At 40.5% G+C, this 14,961-nt stretch overlaps 1 protein-coding gene across 1 annotated transcript; it reads right to left on the bottom strand.

Annotated features, from left to right (window-relative positions):
* Nucleotides 1-3,883: 3,883 nt before the first annotated feature.
* Nucleotides 3,884-5,389, bottom strand: LOC106383625 (protein FAR1-RELATED SEQUENCE 4-like). The gene has a single exon (XM_013823704.1). It carries the CDS (start codon nucleotides 5,387-5,389, stop codon nucleotides 3,884-3,886), a length of 1,506 nt encoding a protein of 501 aa, XP_013679158.1.
* Nucleotides 5,390-14,961: the final 9,572 nt, after the last annotated feature.

Below are 14,961 nucleotides of genomic sequence, written 5' to 3'. Positions count from 1 at the left end.
AAACCTGATCTGTGTGAACCCTCTGAGGTATAATATTCTTTTGGTTTTACTAGAAAAGGAGAAATAAAAACCATGGTGAAGTTTTATTGATGTTGCTATTGCATATAAAGTAATTGAGTTGTTCTGATTAACATTTTGTACAGGAAATAAAGGGCCGGAAAAGAAAGAATCCATCTAGTATATCCAGTGGAGTCTCCACTAGAACTAGAGCTAGAAAGGCGGTCTCAGATGGGAATGAGCCGGTTGGAGAAGATGTAGTCCATGAAGAGAGTACTCGAGTGAGAGAAAAGACTGAATTTTCGCTCTCACTTGATTCTGAAAGTGAAGACATGTCTGTTGTATCATCTAAGGAAATTTTTTGCATTTATATTAATCATTGTTAGTGAGAAATTATAATAGTTTTAGTAGTAATGAATGACTAATACATATATATATATATATATTATGGTTGCAGGCAAGGCAACCACCGCAGCCCCTTGAATTTTATTTCAAGAGCACAGAGTTTACGAAGACTTGCAAGATTCAAACCAAGTGCTCTGTGAAGGACACAGTCGACGTGATTAAGAGCTTAAGGAGGAGGTTAAATGGTTCACAAGCCATCCTCAGTTTCGTCATTTCTTCCACATGCCTTCTGAAAAATACTTGAAGCTCCAAGCAATGTGGATGTTACTGATGCGCACCATTCGTACTGAAGAAGAAGAAGATGTTGCATGGTTTGCCGTGAATGGTGTGCCCATCCGCTATTCTATGAGGGAGCATGCCCTCATCTCTGGCTTAGACTGCCATGAGTATCCGAGGAAGTATTTGAAGCTCGGGGGTACAAAGTTTGTGGATTGTTACTTTGGTGGACTAAAGAAGATCACCATAACAGATGTGGAGCAGAAGTTGTTGTCTATGAAGACGGTGTGTAATGATAGATTGAAGATGGCTGTTTTGTTCTTCCTTGGTCGGGTTATCAGAGGACAGGCAAAGGATACCGGACCAGTAGACCCGTTCATCTTAAGGATTGTGGAAGATTTGGAAGCTTGCAAAACATTTCCTTGGGATCGTCTAACATTTGAGGATGCAATAAACAACATCAAGCATATGATGGAGCTTTTGAAGGGTGAAGTGCACCCGGCATGCGGATTTTCTGGATTTGTAATTCCATTATAGGTAAAGCATACAATTTAGTAAAATATTAGTTGTTTTATAATCGGAGATTTGATACTGTGACAATATTTGGGTAGGTTTTGGCTTTTGAGTATATTCCTAAGCTGAAAAAAAGATTTAGACTCTCTGCAGACAGCCCCTGTGAAGATTGTCCTAGGATGTGCAAGAGCCGGTTTACCAAGAGTAGCATGAAGGGTTATCCTTTAGAAGAAATATATGCTGCTCTTGGAAAAACAAAGGTATATGTATATATACTTTTTAGTAGAAACTAGAAGAATATAAACTGATTTTACTGATTGTTTTTTTTTCCAGGTTATTAACAGTGTGTTGGTTCCAATTCTGGGTGAGGAAACTTTGCTGGCTCGCATCATTGATGAGGAGCCAGAGTGTAATCATGAGGGTAGCGCAAGTGATACATGGAACCACTGGTTAGTTGTGAAGGAGAAAAAAATTTGGTGGAAAGAACTTTATGAGCAAGATACTGGTGCACGAGTGTTTACAAAGCAGAAAGACAAAGAAAAGGTGACGTTTGTAGAAGGAGGTTCATCTTCTAATTCTGGTTTGTAGTCGAGTTTAAATGGTCTGGAAGAGAGGATTTTGGCGTTTATGGATAAAGGATTTTCTGGTGTTTTATCATCGGTGGAGCCAAAGTTGGAAGTTATGGACTGGAGGATGAGTAAACTTGAAAGGAACCAGCGACTGTTGAGAAGCAGGGCTAAGAAAATAGAAGATAGGTTAACTTCTATTGAGAGCAAAGGAAATGAGGCTGAGGAGAACAATTCGGGTGAAGATATGGATTTTGGACAGTGGGATAATATGGATTGTGGTAGACCTGAAGGGTTGGATAAAACGGCTGCTGAGGAAAATTATGATAGAGCTAAAGGAAAAGATAAAGACACTGGTGAGGAAGAAAATAAAGAGAACACGACAGATAAAAGGCTGAGCAAGAGGCTGAGGAAGAGCAAAAGGCTGAGCAAGAAGCTGAGGAAGAGCAAGGGATAGAGGTCCAAGAGAAGCAGCAGCCGCGTAAAGATGGTGAGAAAGAGGCTGAGGAAGAGCAAGAGAAAGAGGTCCAAGATGGTGAGAAAGAAGCTGAGAAAGAACCCAAAGAAACTCCTACACCACCACGTGGTAGGACTAAGGCAGCAGCCGCAAGGAAACTAGTCCATACACCACCAGAGAAATTTTTCAGTTTACGAGACCCAATGAGAAAGAGGAACTCGCAAGGTTGAAGGAGAGATGTGTAGTACAAGCTCAAAAATTGTGGAGGCAAATTGAGGAAGAGGAAAGTGATGAGAATTCTGTGGAAAGTCTCGCTGAGGAAGAAGTAGAAAAGACACAAGAAAATACTGAAAATTGGTAGAAGAACCTGAAAAAACAGTGGAAGAGGTGGAAAAAACCACCGAGGAAGAAGCCACGCATGTGATATACACTGAAGAAGAAAAGCAAAGCTGGTACATGGTTGTTTACAAAGGCAGTGAGGAGGAAAGTCCGACCAAGGAAGCAGTCACACCTGCAAAAAAGAAAGCTAAAGCTGAGAAAAAGAAAGTTGATGGTGCACCTAAGAAGAGAGGCAGGCCGAAGAAGACTGCTGTTACATTGAAGTCATGTACGCCGCTGCCGGAGAAGAGAAAAGGTGAACCATCACGGTGGGTGCAGTCTCCTTTCACTGAGGGAAAGACTGATGAGGTAGAAGTGCCAAAGAAGAAGCTTAAAACAAAGGCCTAAAATGTTTATGTTATGTATGTATTATTCAAGTTAGGATGTTATGTTTCTACCTAAAATGCTTCTCTTGAACTTGTTAGGATGTTATGTTTCTGCCTAAAATGCTTCTCTTGAACTTGTTAGGATGTTATGTTTCTGCTTTTGGATGTTATGTTATGTTTCTGGTTGTGGTATGTTTTTGGAAAACAGGTGTGGTAACTCGAAATTACAGGGGAAACTCTGCTAAAAATTTTGGAAAAATACTTCAAAATTTTGGAAAAAATACTCCAATTGACAAAATAATTAAAAACTGTTTACATGTAAAATGCAAACCACATGTAAAAAGTGCATGGATAAAAAGTGCACATGTAAAACGTGCAGCTATCATATATTTTGATATTATATTTTGATTACACTTATTAATTCTTGGTAACCTTCAAGGACTTAGTAATACTACCTTAAACATAGTAATATTTTGAGAATTTTTACGTTTATCTAGTAAAACCATGAGAAAATGTGCTTTTTAGTAGTAAAACAGATGCTTTTGCACTATGCTTATCATTAAATAAGACATTTTCATCAAATATTTGCCAGGAATACATATTTTTTAGATTTTCCTTACTATGGCCTAACCATTCACACACTAACAATAAAAGTTAAGAGAGTTTTTTGGAAAACTGAAAAGGTTTTTCTTAAACTGTTGAAATAATCATTAAAAATAGTCTTAATATATATCAACTAAGTAACTAGTCTACGAATTGATAATAATCATGAAAATATATTGGTTCTATATACTAAACATAAATATTGCTACTAATACATATGTAGTCCCAATAACACTTAGTAATACTAGTAACCATAGTAGTCCGAATAACAAATAATCAAACCAGTAATCCTAGTAGTCCGAATAAAACATAATAAAACCAGTAATCCTAGTAGTCCGAATAAAACATTATAAAACCAGTAATCCTAGTAGTCCAAATAACACATAGTTATATCAGTAATCCTATTAGTCCAAATAACACAATCAAACACCTGAACCCGAAGCACTTCCACATTCAAAATATGTCGCCATACCTTTTCCTCTGGCTCTGCCCGTGCCTCTGGCTCTCCCTCTGCCGCTCCCTCTGCCTCTTTTTCCTCTTCCACGAGATTCTCCTGCTGATGGAAACCTTGTTTGTTGTAGTTTTCCTTTCTTGACATCATAATCCGAAGGAAGTACTTTCAGTGCTCTAACTTCTTCTGGTATAACCCAATCAGACATATGAGGAACAAGATATATTGTCATGTGATAAGCCAAAGCCCATAGCTCAACCCAATAATACTTAGCACAATACTCAGATAGATGGAGTTCCCTTCCTGCTTTATCAGTCATGAATGTGGAGGCAGCTACAGCATGAACACATGGGTATTTGTCTTTATCCAATTGCTCACAGCTGCAAGTCAGCATAGCCATATCAACGGTATAAACCTTCCCATCACTACCTTTTACACTGTACTCAAGATGGAAACTGTTTAACTCATCAACCTCAAGAAACCCTCCATCAACATATCTTTTGGACATTTTCGTTTCCACAATAGGCACAAGCTTTAGTGTAGGTGGTATCTCAGCTGCCTCTTTCCTATGTTTGTTAAACCATTCAGCCATTTTTGCAATGATCACATCAAACATTGGTATCAAGGTGAACTTTCTTGCTTCCTTAGTTACACCATTAAAAGATTCCACTGAATTGGTGGTGTCAACGTTGTACCTATCTCCTTCAAAGTAACATCTAGCCAATTTCCCCTCTTCAACATTTTTGTCAAGATACTCCGCTGCAGAAGGATACCTTCTGCGAAAAGCATCATAAAGGTTCAAGAACTCAGCTACAGTATAAGCGTGTGCGCACTCCATAAACTTAAATGCACAAGTGTCTCTGTCGTTACGGACGTGGCCTTTAACAATTTGAGACAAATGCCATATACAATACCCATGAGCGGCCTGAGGGAACACTACACCTACTGCATTGATCAAGCTTTTGTTTCTATCTGAAAGAAATACCAATCTTGGGACATCTCCTATCACAGATTTCAACTGTTCCATAAACCACATCCAGCTATCATTTTTTTCACCATCTGCGACACCGAAAGCAATTGGGTAGGTGTGATGATCAGGATCTTGAGCAGCCGCAACAAGTAGAACTCCACCATAAATATTCTTGAGGTGTGTTGCATCCACAATGAGGACTTTCCTCATCGCGCTGAACTCTTCTATGCTAGCTCCCAAGGCAAAAAACAGATACTTAAATTTGTTGGCCTCATCCACTACCACACGAGTTACAGTGTCAGGATTCGTCTTTTCGAGCATGTACATGTAACTGTGTAATAAAGAAAAGCTCTCTTCTGGAGTTCCTCGCACTTCATTAGCAGCTTGTCTTCTTCCTCTCCATGCTGTTGGGTATGATACCTGCACATCAACCCTGCGATGAACCAAATCGATCAGAGTATTGGGAACTGGTGTCTCAAAACTACCGGGAAAATCTTGAGCCAACATAACCGCAACGATTTGTGGTGTGCCTCTCCTTCTATTAGGCAGTGTTCTTGTCGTAACAACAGAACATGTATGCTGCTTGATGTAACTTCTAACCGTCCAACGATCTGAGTTCACTAGCTTTGCAACTCGCACAAACCACTTGCAGTCGTCTTTCGCTCCTCGACATTTTATCACATACCTCACTCTGTCCGACTTAATTATGTCATACTCAAAACATTTCTGATGAGAAGCCTTCTGAATACGACGATTTCATCCTACGTGGTTTTTACGACGATTTGTGCTTACGTGGAATTAACGAGTGTTATTTTTAAATCCCTAGAATCCGAAACCCTAAACCCGAAACCCCAACCCCGAAACCCGAAACCCGAAACCCCAAACCCCAAACCCCAAACCCCAAACCCCAAACCCCAAACCCGAAACCCGAAACCCCAAACCCGAAAACCGAAACCCGAAACCCGAAACCCAAAACCTCAAACCCCAAACCCCATATTCCTTATTTTCTACTTCATATATTCCAAACCCCATCTTTATTTTTAGGTTTCGTCGTTATTTTCTCGTTGTCTTACGTGGTTTTTACGACGATTTCATCCTACGTGGTTTTTACGACGATTTCATCCTACGTGGTATTTATGACGATTTCATCCTACGTGGTATTTACGATGATTTCATCCTACGAGGACTTTACGACGATTTGTGCTTACGTGGAATTAACGAGTGTTATGTTTAAAACCCTAGAATCCGAAATCCGAAACCCGAAACCCCAACCCCGAAACCCAAAACCCGAAACCCCAAACCCGAAACCCCAAACCCGAAACCCAAAACCCCAAACCCGAAACCCCAAACCCGAAACCCGAAACCCAAACCCCCATCTTTAATTTTCTACTTCATATATTCCAAACCCCCATCTTTAATTTTCTACTTCATATATCCCTAGAACCCCAAACCCGAAACCCGAAACCCGAAACCCGAAATCCAAAACCCGAAACCCCAAACCCCAACCCCCAAACCCGAAACCGCAAACCCGAAACCCCAAACCCGAAACCACAAACCCAAAACCCGAAACCCCAAACCCGAAACCCGAAACCCGAAACCCGAAACCCGAAACCCGAAACCCGAAACCCCAAACCCGAAACCCGAAACCCGAAACCCAAAACCCCAAACCCCATATTCCTTATTTTCTACTTCATATATTCCAAACCCCATCTTTATTTTTAGGTTTCGTCGTTCTTTCCTCCTTTTCTTACGTGGTTTTTACGACGATTTCATCCTACGTGGTATTTACGACGATTTCATCCTACGTGGTATTTACGACGATTTCATCCTACGAGGACTTTACGACGATTTGTGCTTACGTGGAATTAACGAGTGTTATGTTTAAATCCCTAGAATCCAAAACCCGAAACCCCAACCCCGAAACCCGAAACCCAAAACCCCAAACCCGAAACCCGAAACCCGAAACCCGAAACCCCAAACCCGAAACCCCAAACCCGAAACCCGAAACCCAAACCCCCATCTTTAATTTTCTACTTCATATATTCCAAACCCCCATCTTTAATTTTCTACTTCATATATCCCTAGAACCCCAAACCCGAAACCCGAAACCCGAAATCCAAAACCCGAAAACCCAAACCTCAACCCCCAAACCCGAAACCCCAAACCCGAAACCCCAAACCCGAAACCCGAAACCCGAAACCCCGAAACCGAAACCCCAAACCCGAAACCCGAAATCCCAAACCCGAAACCCCAAACCCCATATTCCTTATTTTCTACTTCATATATTCCAAACCCCATCTTTATTTTTAGGTTTCGTCGTTCTTTCCTCCTTTTCTTACGTGGATTTTACGACGATTTCATCCTACGTGGTTTTTACGACGATTTCATCCTACGTGGTATTTACGACGATTTCATCCTACGTGGTATTTACGACGATTTCATCCTACGAGGACTTTACGACGATTTGTGCTTACGTGGAATTAACGAGTGTTATTTTTAAATCCCTAGAATCCGAAACCCTAAACCCGAAACCCCAACCCCGAAACCCGAAACCCAAAACCCCAAACCCGAAACCCCAAACCCGAAACCCCAAACCCGAAACCCGAAACCCGAAACCCCAAACCCAAAACCCCAAACCCGAAACCCAAAACCTCAAACCCCAAACCCATATTCCTTATTTTCTACTTCATATATTCCAAACCCCATCTTTATTTTTAGGTTTCGTCGTTATTTCCTCGTTGTCTTACATGGTTTTTACGACGATTTCATCCTACGTGGTTTTTACGACGATTTCATCCTACGTGGTATTTACGACGATTTCATCCTACGTGGTATTTACGACGATTTCATCCTACGAGGACTTTACGACGATTTGTGCTTACGTGGAATTAACGAGTGTTATGTTTAAAACCCTAGAATCCGAAACCCGACTTCCGAAACCCCAACCTCGAAACCCAAAACCCGAAACCCCAAACCCGAAACCCCAAACCCGAACCCGACCCGAAACCCCAAACCCGAAACCCGAAACCCAAACCCCCATCTTTAATTTTCTACTTCATATATTCCAAACCCCCATTTTTAATTTTCAACTTCATATATCCCTAGAACCCCAAACCCGAAACCCGAAACCCGAAACACGAAATCCAAAACCCGAAACCCCAAACCCCAACCCCCAAACCCGAAACCCTAAACCCGAAACCCCAAACCCGAAACCCAAAACCCGAAACCCGAAACCCCAAACCCGAAACCCTAAACCCGAAACAAACCCGAAACCCGAAACCCCAAACCCGAAACCCAAACCCCAAACCCGAAACCCCAAACCCCATATTCCTTATTTTCTACTTCATATATTCCAAACCCCATCTTTATTTTTAGGTTTCGTCGTTATTTCCTCGTTGTCCTACGTGGTATTTATGATGATTTCATCCTACGAGGACTTTACGACGATTTGTGCTTACGTGGAATTAACGAGTGTTATGTTTAAATCCCTAGAATCCGAAACCCGAAACCCGAAACCCCAACCCCGAAACCCAAAACCCGAAACCCCAAACCCCAAACCCAAACCCGAAACCCCAAACCCGAAACCCGAAACCCGAAACCCAAACCCCCATCTTTAATTTTCTACTTCATATATTCCAAACCGCCACCTTTAATTTTCTACTTCATATATCCCTAGAACCCCAAACCCGAAACCCGAAACCCGAAACCCGAAATCCAAAACCCGAAACCCGAAACCCCAACCCCCAAACCCGAAACCCCAAACCCGAAACCCCAAACCCGAAACCCGAAACCCCAAACCCGAAACCCGAAACCCCAAAACCGAAACCCCAAACCCGAAACCCGAAACCCCAAACCCCATATTCCTTATTTTCTACTTCATATATTCCAAACCCCATCTTTATTTTTAGGTTTCGTCGTTATTTCCTCGTTGTCTTACGTGGTTTTTACGACGATTTCATCCTACGTGGTATTAACGACGATTTCATCCTACGTGGTATTTACGACGATTTCATCCTACGAGGACTTTACGACGATTTGTGCTTACGTGGAATTAACGAGTGTTATGTTTAAATCCCTAGAATCCGAAACCCGAAACCCCAACCCCGAAACCCGAAACTTAAAACCCCAAACCCGAAACCCCAAACCCGAAACCCGAAACCCCAAACCCGAAACCCCAAACCCTTAACCCGAAACCCAAACCCCCATCTTTAATTTTCTACTTCATATATCCCTAGAACCCCAAACCCGAAACCCGAAACCCGAAATCCAAAACCCGAAACTCCAAACCCCAACCCCCAAACCCGAAACCCCAAACCCAAAACCCCAAACCCGAAACCCCAACCCGAAACCCGAAACCCCAAACCCGAAACCCGAAACCCCAAACCCAAAACCCAAACCCGAAACCCGAAACCCGAAACCCAAAACCCAAAACCTCAAACCCCAAACCCAATATTCCTTATTTTCTACTTCATATATTCCAAACCCCATCTTTATTTTTAGGTTTCGTCGTTATTTCCTCGTTGTCTTACGTGGTTTTTACGACGATTTCATCCTACGTGGTTTTTACGACGATTTCATCCTACGTGGTATTTACGACGATTTAGTCCTACGTGGAATTAACGAGTCCCGCGTTCTTTTTTTTTATATTTCGTCGTTATTTCTTCGTTGAACTACGAGGACTTTACGACGACTTGTGCTTACGTGGAATTAACGAGTGTTATGTTTAAATCCCTACAATCCAAAACTCAAAACCCGAAACCCGAAATCCCAAACCCCATATTCCTTATTTTCTACTTCATATATTCCAAACCCCATCTTTATTTCCATTCCAAACCACAATTCACACATTTGCTTATTCATAAAACAAACTCCCGGCATTACCTTATTCATAAGACAAACCCCACATTATCTTATTCATAAAACAAACTCCCTTATCTTATTCATAAAACAAATACATCAATCGGATACATCGACATTCTCGTCATCACTAGAAACATCATCATTTTCATTAAACTCGTCTTCAACAGCTTCGTCTGTGGCATCATCGGTAAGATCTTCGTACTTGTGATTATGCGGATCAATGAGAAGGATGTCATCAATTTCTTGTTCAGGTTCCTCGACTTCATTTATCTGTTCTTCTTGCAATGGTGGCTCTTCTCCACTGATGATTCGTCCTCGAGGTGTAACTTTGATCACTGCTAACCAATTTATACATGAATCTCTCATCCGAGGGTATGGAAGGAAGCTAACTTGGTCTGCTTGTGAAGCTAAGATGAAAGGCTCGAATTTGATGTACCTTCGTCCACCGTTGACATCAACTACACCGAATGTGTTAGACCGAACACCTCTGTTGACGACGGGGTCGAACCATTCACATTTGAAGAGGACGCATTTCAGCTTCAGTATCCCTGGAAATTCGACTTCAATAATCTCCGTCAAGATCCCGTAGAAATATGTTTCCCCTTTCACACATATTCCATAGTTACTGGTCGCCCGCTGTCTACCATAGTCATATGTATGAAAAGTATAGCCTCGTGTGAAATACATCTGTGATGTGGTGACCTTTACAAGTGGAGATTGAATTACTTCGTGTAACCACTTAGGATAATCTGCATCGTCGTCGTCATAATCAACCTGCAAAAATAAAGAGAATGTTAATGAAATACAGATCATGTATGAAAAAAAAGTTTTAGTTAATACCTGATTCCGCAACCACTTAATGAAGTGTTGATCTTTCCTTTTGTCTACGTCACTTGTGGATATACCAGGAAATGTTTCTTCGACTTGAGAAACAAATAGGCTGTAAAATCACATTTTATAGGAATGAATCTCTCGCAATTATACAATTAATTATACTTATATGTGTTTCGAAGTGTCAATATATGTTACCTTTCAAAATAACGCATCAATGGATCTTCGCAATTGAGTAGAATATAGGTGTGTGCACTATGAGCGTCTTGTTCACTCGACCACCAAACCTCTTTAGACTTCCCACCGAGTCGCCCAATCTGGCTAAAGATGTCTGGAACACCAGCAACTGCATATGTTGGCGCAACACCACCATCATCATATCTTCTTGGAGCTCTTCTCCGGGTACGTACTTTTGCGGCAAAGTAGTACGATGTGAAGTGAGAAACTTCTTCCGTCAAACTTCCAGCAATTATAGAACCTTCAACTTTGGCGAGGTTCTTTGCTTTTCCCTTCAAATAATTCATGGCTCGCTCATACTGATACATCCATCCGTAATGTACAGGTCCACGAAGCAATGCCTCATATGGGAGGTGGACAGCTAGATGCTCCATGACGTCAAAAAATCCGGGAGGAAATATCATCTCCAAGTTGCACAATAAGATGGGAATGTTCTCCTGAAGTTGTTCCACAACTTCTTCTTTAAGAGTGTGTGTGCTCATATCCCTGAAAAATGCTCCAATGCCTTTTATATTCAAAAAAAAATTAAACATATTGCTAGTCATATATTATTTTGTAAATTATTGTGATATAATACACTACGTACCTGCAAGTGCTTCATGTACGTTTGTTGGAAGTAGCTCCGCAAATGCAAAGGGCAGTAGTCATTGCATAAATACATGACAATCATGACTCTTCATCCCGGAGAACTTTTGACCCTTTTCAACACATCTAGAGAGATTCGAAACATACCCATCGGGGAACTTCACTTCTGATGCCACCCAGTTGAACAACACCGACTTTTTTTCTGAAGATAATCTGAATATCGGAACAGGAACTTGTCCATTGCTTTTAATATGTAACTCGCTTCTTGAGCAAATATCCGGCAAGTCCAACCTCGATTTTATGTTGTCTTTTGTCTTCCCTGGGACATTCAATATTGTATTCATGATGTTCTCAAAGAAATTCTTCTCTATATGCATCACATCGAGGTTATGGCGCAGAAGAAGATCCTTCCAATATGGCAAATCCCAAAATATACTCTTCTTGTGCCAGTTGTGATGAACATCGTAAGAATCTGGCATATTACGAGGGACATGCCAATTACCACCCCAACGAACTGTTTCGTTAGCTCCGTAGTAGTCGATTTGCGCTTCAATTTGTTCTCCAGTTAGATATGGAGGAGGAGTGTCTCTCACAACCCTTTTGTGCCTAAACAAATTCTTGTTTCTTCGGTAAGGATGGCCAATGGGAAGAAATCGACGGTGACAATCAAACCAACTTGTCTTCCTACCATTCTTCAGTTGAAACGCATCTGTCGTTCCATTACAATATGGACAAGCTAATCTCCCATGTGTAGTCCATCCAGACAACATCCCATAGGCAGGGAAATCACTTATGGTCCACAAAAGCATCGCTCGCATCGTAAAATTCGTCTTCGTTGAACAGTCATACGTCCTCACCCCTGTTGACCACAAATCCTTCAACTCTTTTATCAGTGGTTGTAGGAAAACATCCAGGGACCTTTTTGGATGGTTCGGACCAGGTATTAATATGGTCAAGAATAGTAACTCCCGTTGCATGCACATCTCCGGTGGCAGGTTGTATGGAGTAAGAAAGACTAGCCACAATGAATATTGTCTCCCTGACATTCCGAACGGACTAAATCCATCTGTGCATAATCCGAGATACACATTCCGGATATTGCTATCGAAATCTGGATGTACTTTGTTGAAATGTTTCCAGGCTCTTGCATCTGATGGATGAGTCATCTCACCATCCGTCTGAGTATGCTCGGCATGCCATCTCATCATTCCAGCAGTCTGCTCTGATTGATACAGTCTTTTCAATCTGTCTGTAATTGGTAGGTACCACATCCTTTGGTACGGTACCCTATTACGTCCCCGTCCTTGCGGCTTGAATCGTGGCTTCTTGCAGAATCGACATTCTTCTAGCTTCTCATCATCTCCCCAATAGATCATGCAGTTGTCGATGCAAACATCTATTATCTCCGAAGGCAACCCAAGACTATAAACCAGTTTCTGAATCTCATAATAAGAATCAGCAGACACATTGTCTTCCGGCAAATACTCTTTAAACAAGTCCGCCCATTCGTTCATGCAACTTTCAGGTAGATTGTGATCAGTTTTAATATTCATCATTCTAGCAGCTAACGACAATTTAGAGAGACCTTCTCTACAACCACTGTAAAGTGGTTGATTCGCCGCGTTTAACATTTCGTAAAACTTTTTTGCATCTATATTAGGTTCTTCATCTTCATCATGAGCTACGAATGCATCAGCTACCATATCATGAACCCTATCATAATCTACCATCTCCTCCTGATGGTAACTATGTTCATTATGCAAATGATGATCAACCGGTTCTTTTTCCTGAAAATTGCTATTACTACTACTAGCTTCGTTCTGAACATAATTAAAATCTTCTCCATGTTGAAACCAGATATAGTAATTTGGCGTGAAACCTTTATTTATTAAATGCTTCCAAACATTTTCACGGTTTGCCAGTTTCGAATTGTTGCATTTCCGACAAGGACAGAACATCTTACCACTTTCTTGGGCGAGCGGTGTTGAATCTGCTTGATGCATAAATGTCTCCAGACCCGCAAGGTATTCTTTCGTCACTCTCCCGTTAGCATCTCTATGCATATACATCCACTTCCGCAACTCGTAAATAGTCCCGGAGCCAGCCATTTTTTTTCTTTCACTTTTTTTGTTGTTGGTGTGTTTAAAATGATGTTCAAACATCCATATTTATAGGAAAATTTGAATCTGGTAGTTGTAATTTTCCTATGAATTTACGACGAAAATTAATTAGGTGGGCAAAAAAAACGTGTAACACCTATAAAGTTGGTGGATTCAAAAAAATTCTCGCTAAATACACGTAAACTATTTCCTCGTAAATACCACGCAAAGTTTACGTCGTATTTACGAGGAAATAGTTTTTCCTCGTAAAATACTCGTAAAATTACATCCACTTTACGACGAAACACTTTTGTCATTACGTTACGAGGAAATAACGATGACTTTAGTTTTTCACGTAAATTCCTCGTAAACTCGACGTAATTTTACGAGGATTGTTTTTTCTCGTTAAATTTCGTCGTTAAGCATGTGTTTTCTTGTAGTGCATGTGCGTCATCTCCAATTTCATTGGTTAAGGTTGTTTGTGGGCCATGATGGTGGTTGATTTATTTAATTCAAGATATAAATGTTTATGAGGTGGATGATATATAATAAATAAATGAAAGGTTAGTTTAGGGTTTCCAAATACAAGAGGGTATTGAGAATAGAGAGGGGATATGAAAAATATCTATTTTTCAATAAGAGCGTCTGAGAATAAAGTCCATTTTGGGAAGATAAGACTTTTGTGGATATGCAGTAAAGAATAATAAAAATAAGGTTAATGGAATTGTATACGCAATATCTAGGTGTTAGAGCAGTTTAGGTTCATGTCTATAGGGATAAGATAGGGATTATGAAAGTAGAACAGTGACATATCCATATAGCTAAATAACATTTGTTTTATGGTTATCTAATGCAAAAACCCTTTTTTTTTATATGGGTTTGCATGAATTAGGAAGAAGTTATAATTTGTTATTCAAATTTTCCAAGACCAGACAAGACTACTAAAAATTGGTATTGGGAATGTGAAACTCTTTTTGTGTTCACTGAGTTAGAACCCAACAGGAGGTAATTTATCATTGTTGTTGTCAAAAGGTGCAGAGGAATTTAACTTGGTCGGTGATGGAAGAAGCATACAGAACCTACTTTTGTCTCAAAAGGATGTTACCTTTTTTTTTGCAGATGATGAGAGAGATAGGGAGAGTAAGAAGTCTATTGCTCGTGCAGTGCTCTATATATAACTGCTCCATTAGATCATCTTTTAGGAAAGAACATATGAAGCATGTCCTGTTTTATTTGCATGCATTATGCTTGTTCACATGTCATCTTATCTCCTTATCTGAGCAGGTGCAAGTGAGATAAGGTTAGTTTTGATTGAACCTTCTTCTTTTTTTACCTTTTTCACTTTTTGATAGTCATAAATCATATCAACCCACTTAACTAAACCTATAACACCTTGTTTAGTAAAAAGTTATAGTAGCTGTAATGTTTGATAAACACCAAGACAGTTTTTCCGGGGATTCCCATGTT

Source organism: Brassica napus, chromosome C6 (genome assembly GCF_020379485.1).
Source record: "Brassica napus cultivar Da-Ae chromosome C6, Da-Ae, whole genome shotgun sequence".
Lineage (NCBI taxonomy): Eukaryota > Viridiplantae > Streptophyta > Magnoliopsida > Brassicales > Brassicaceae > Brassica > Brassica napus.
The sequence above is the reverse complement of the archived record's forward strand: the minus strand, read 5'-3'. Positions and strand labels throughout refer to the sequence as shown.

Excerpts from the sequence above, each read along its gene's own strand:
- LOC106383625 (XM_013823704.1), bottom strand. The coding sequence starts at position 5,389 with ATGTTGGCTCAAGATTTTCCCGGTAGTTTTGAGACACCAGTTCCCAAT.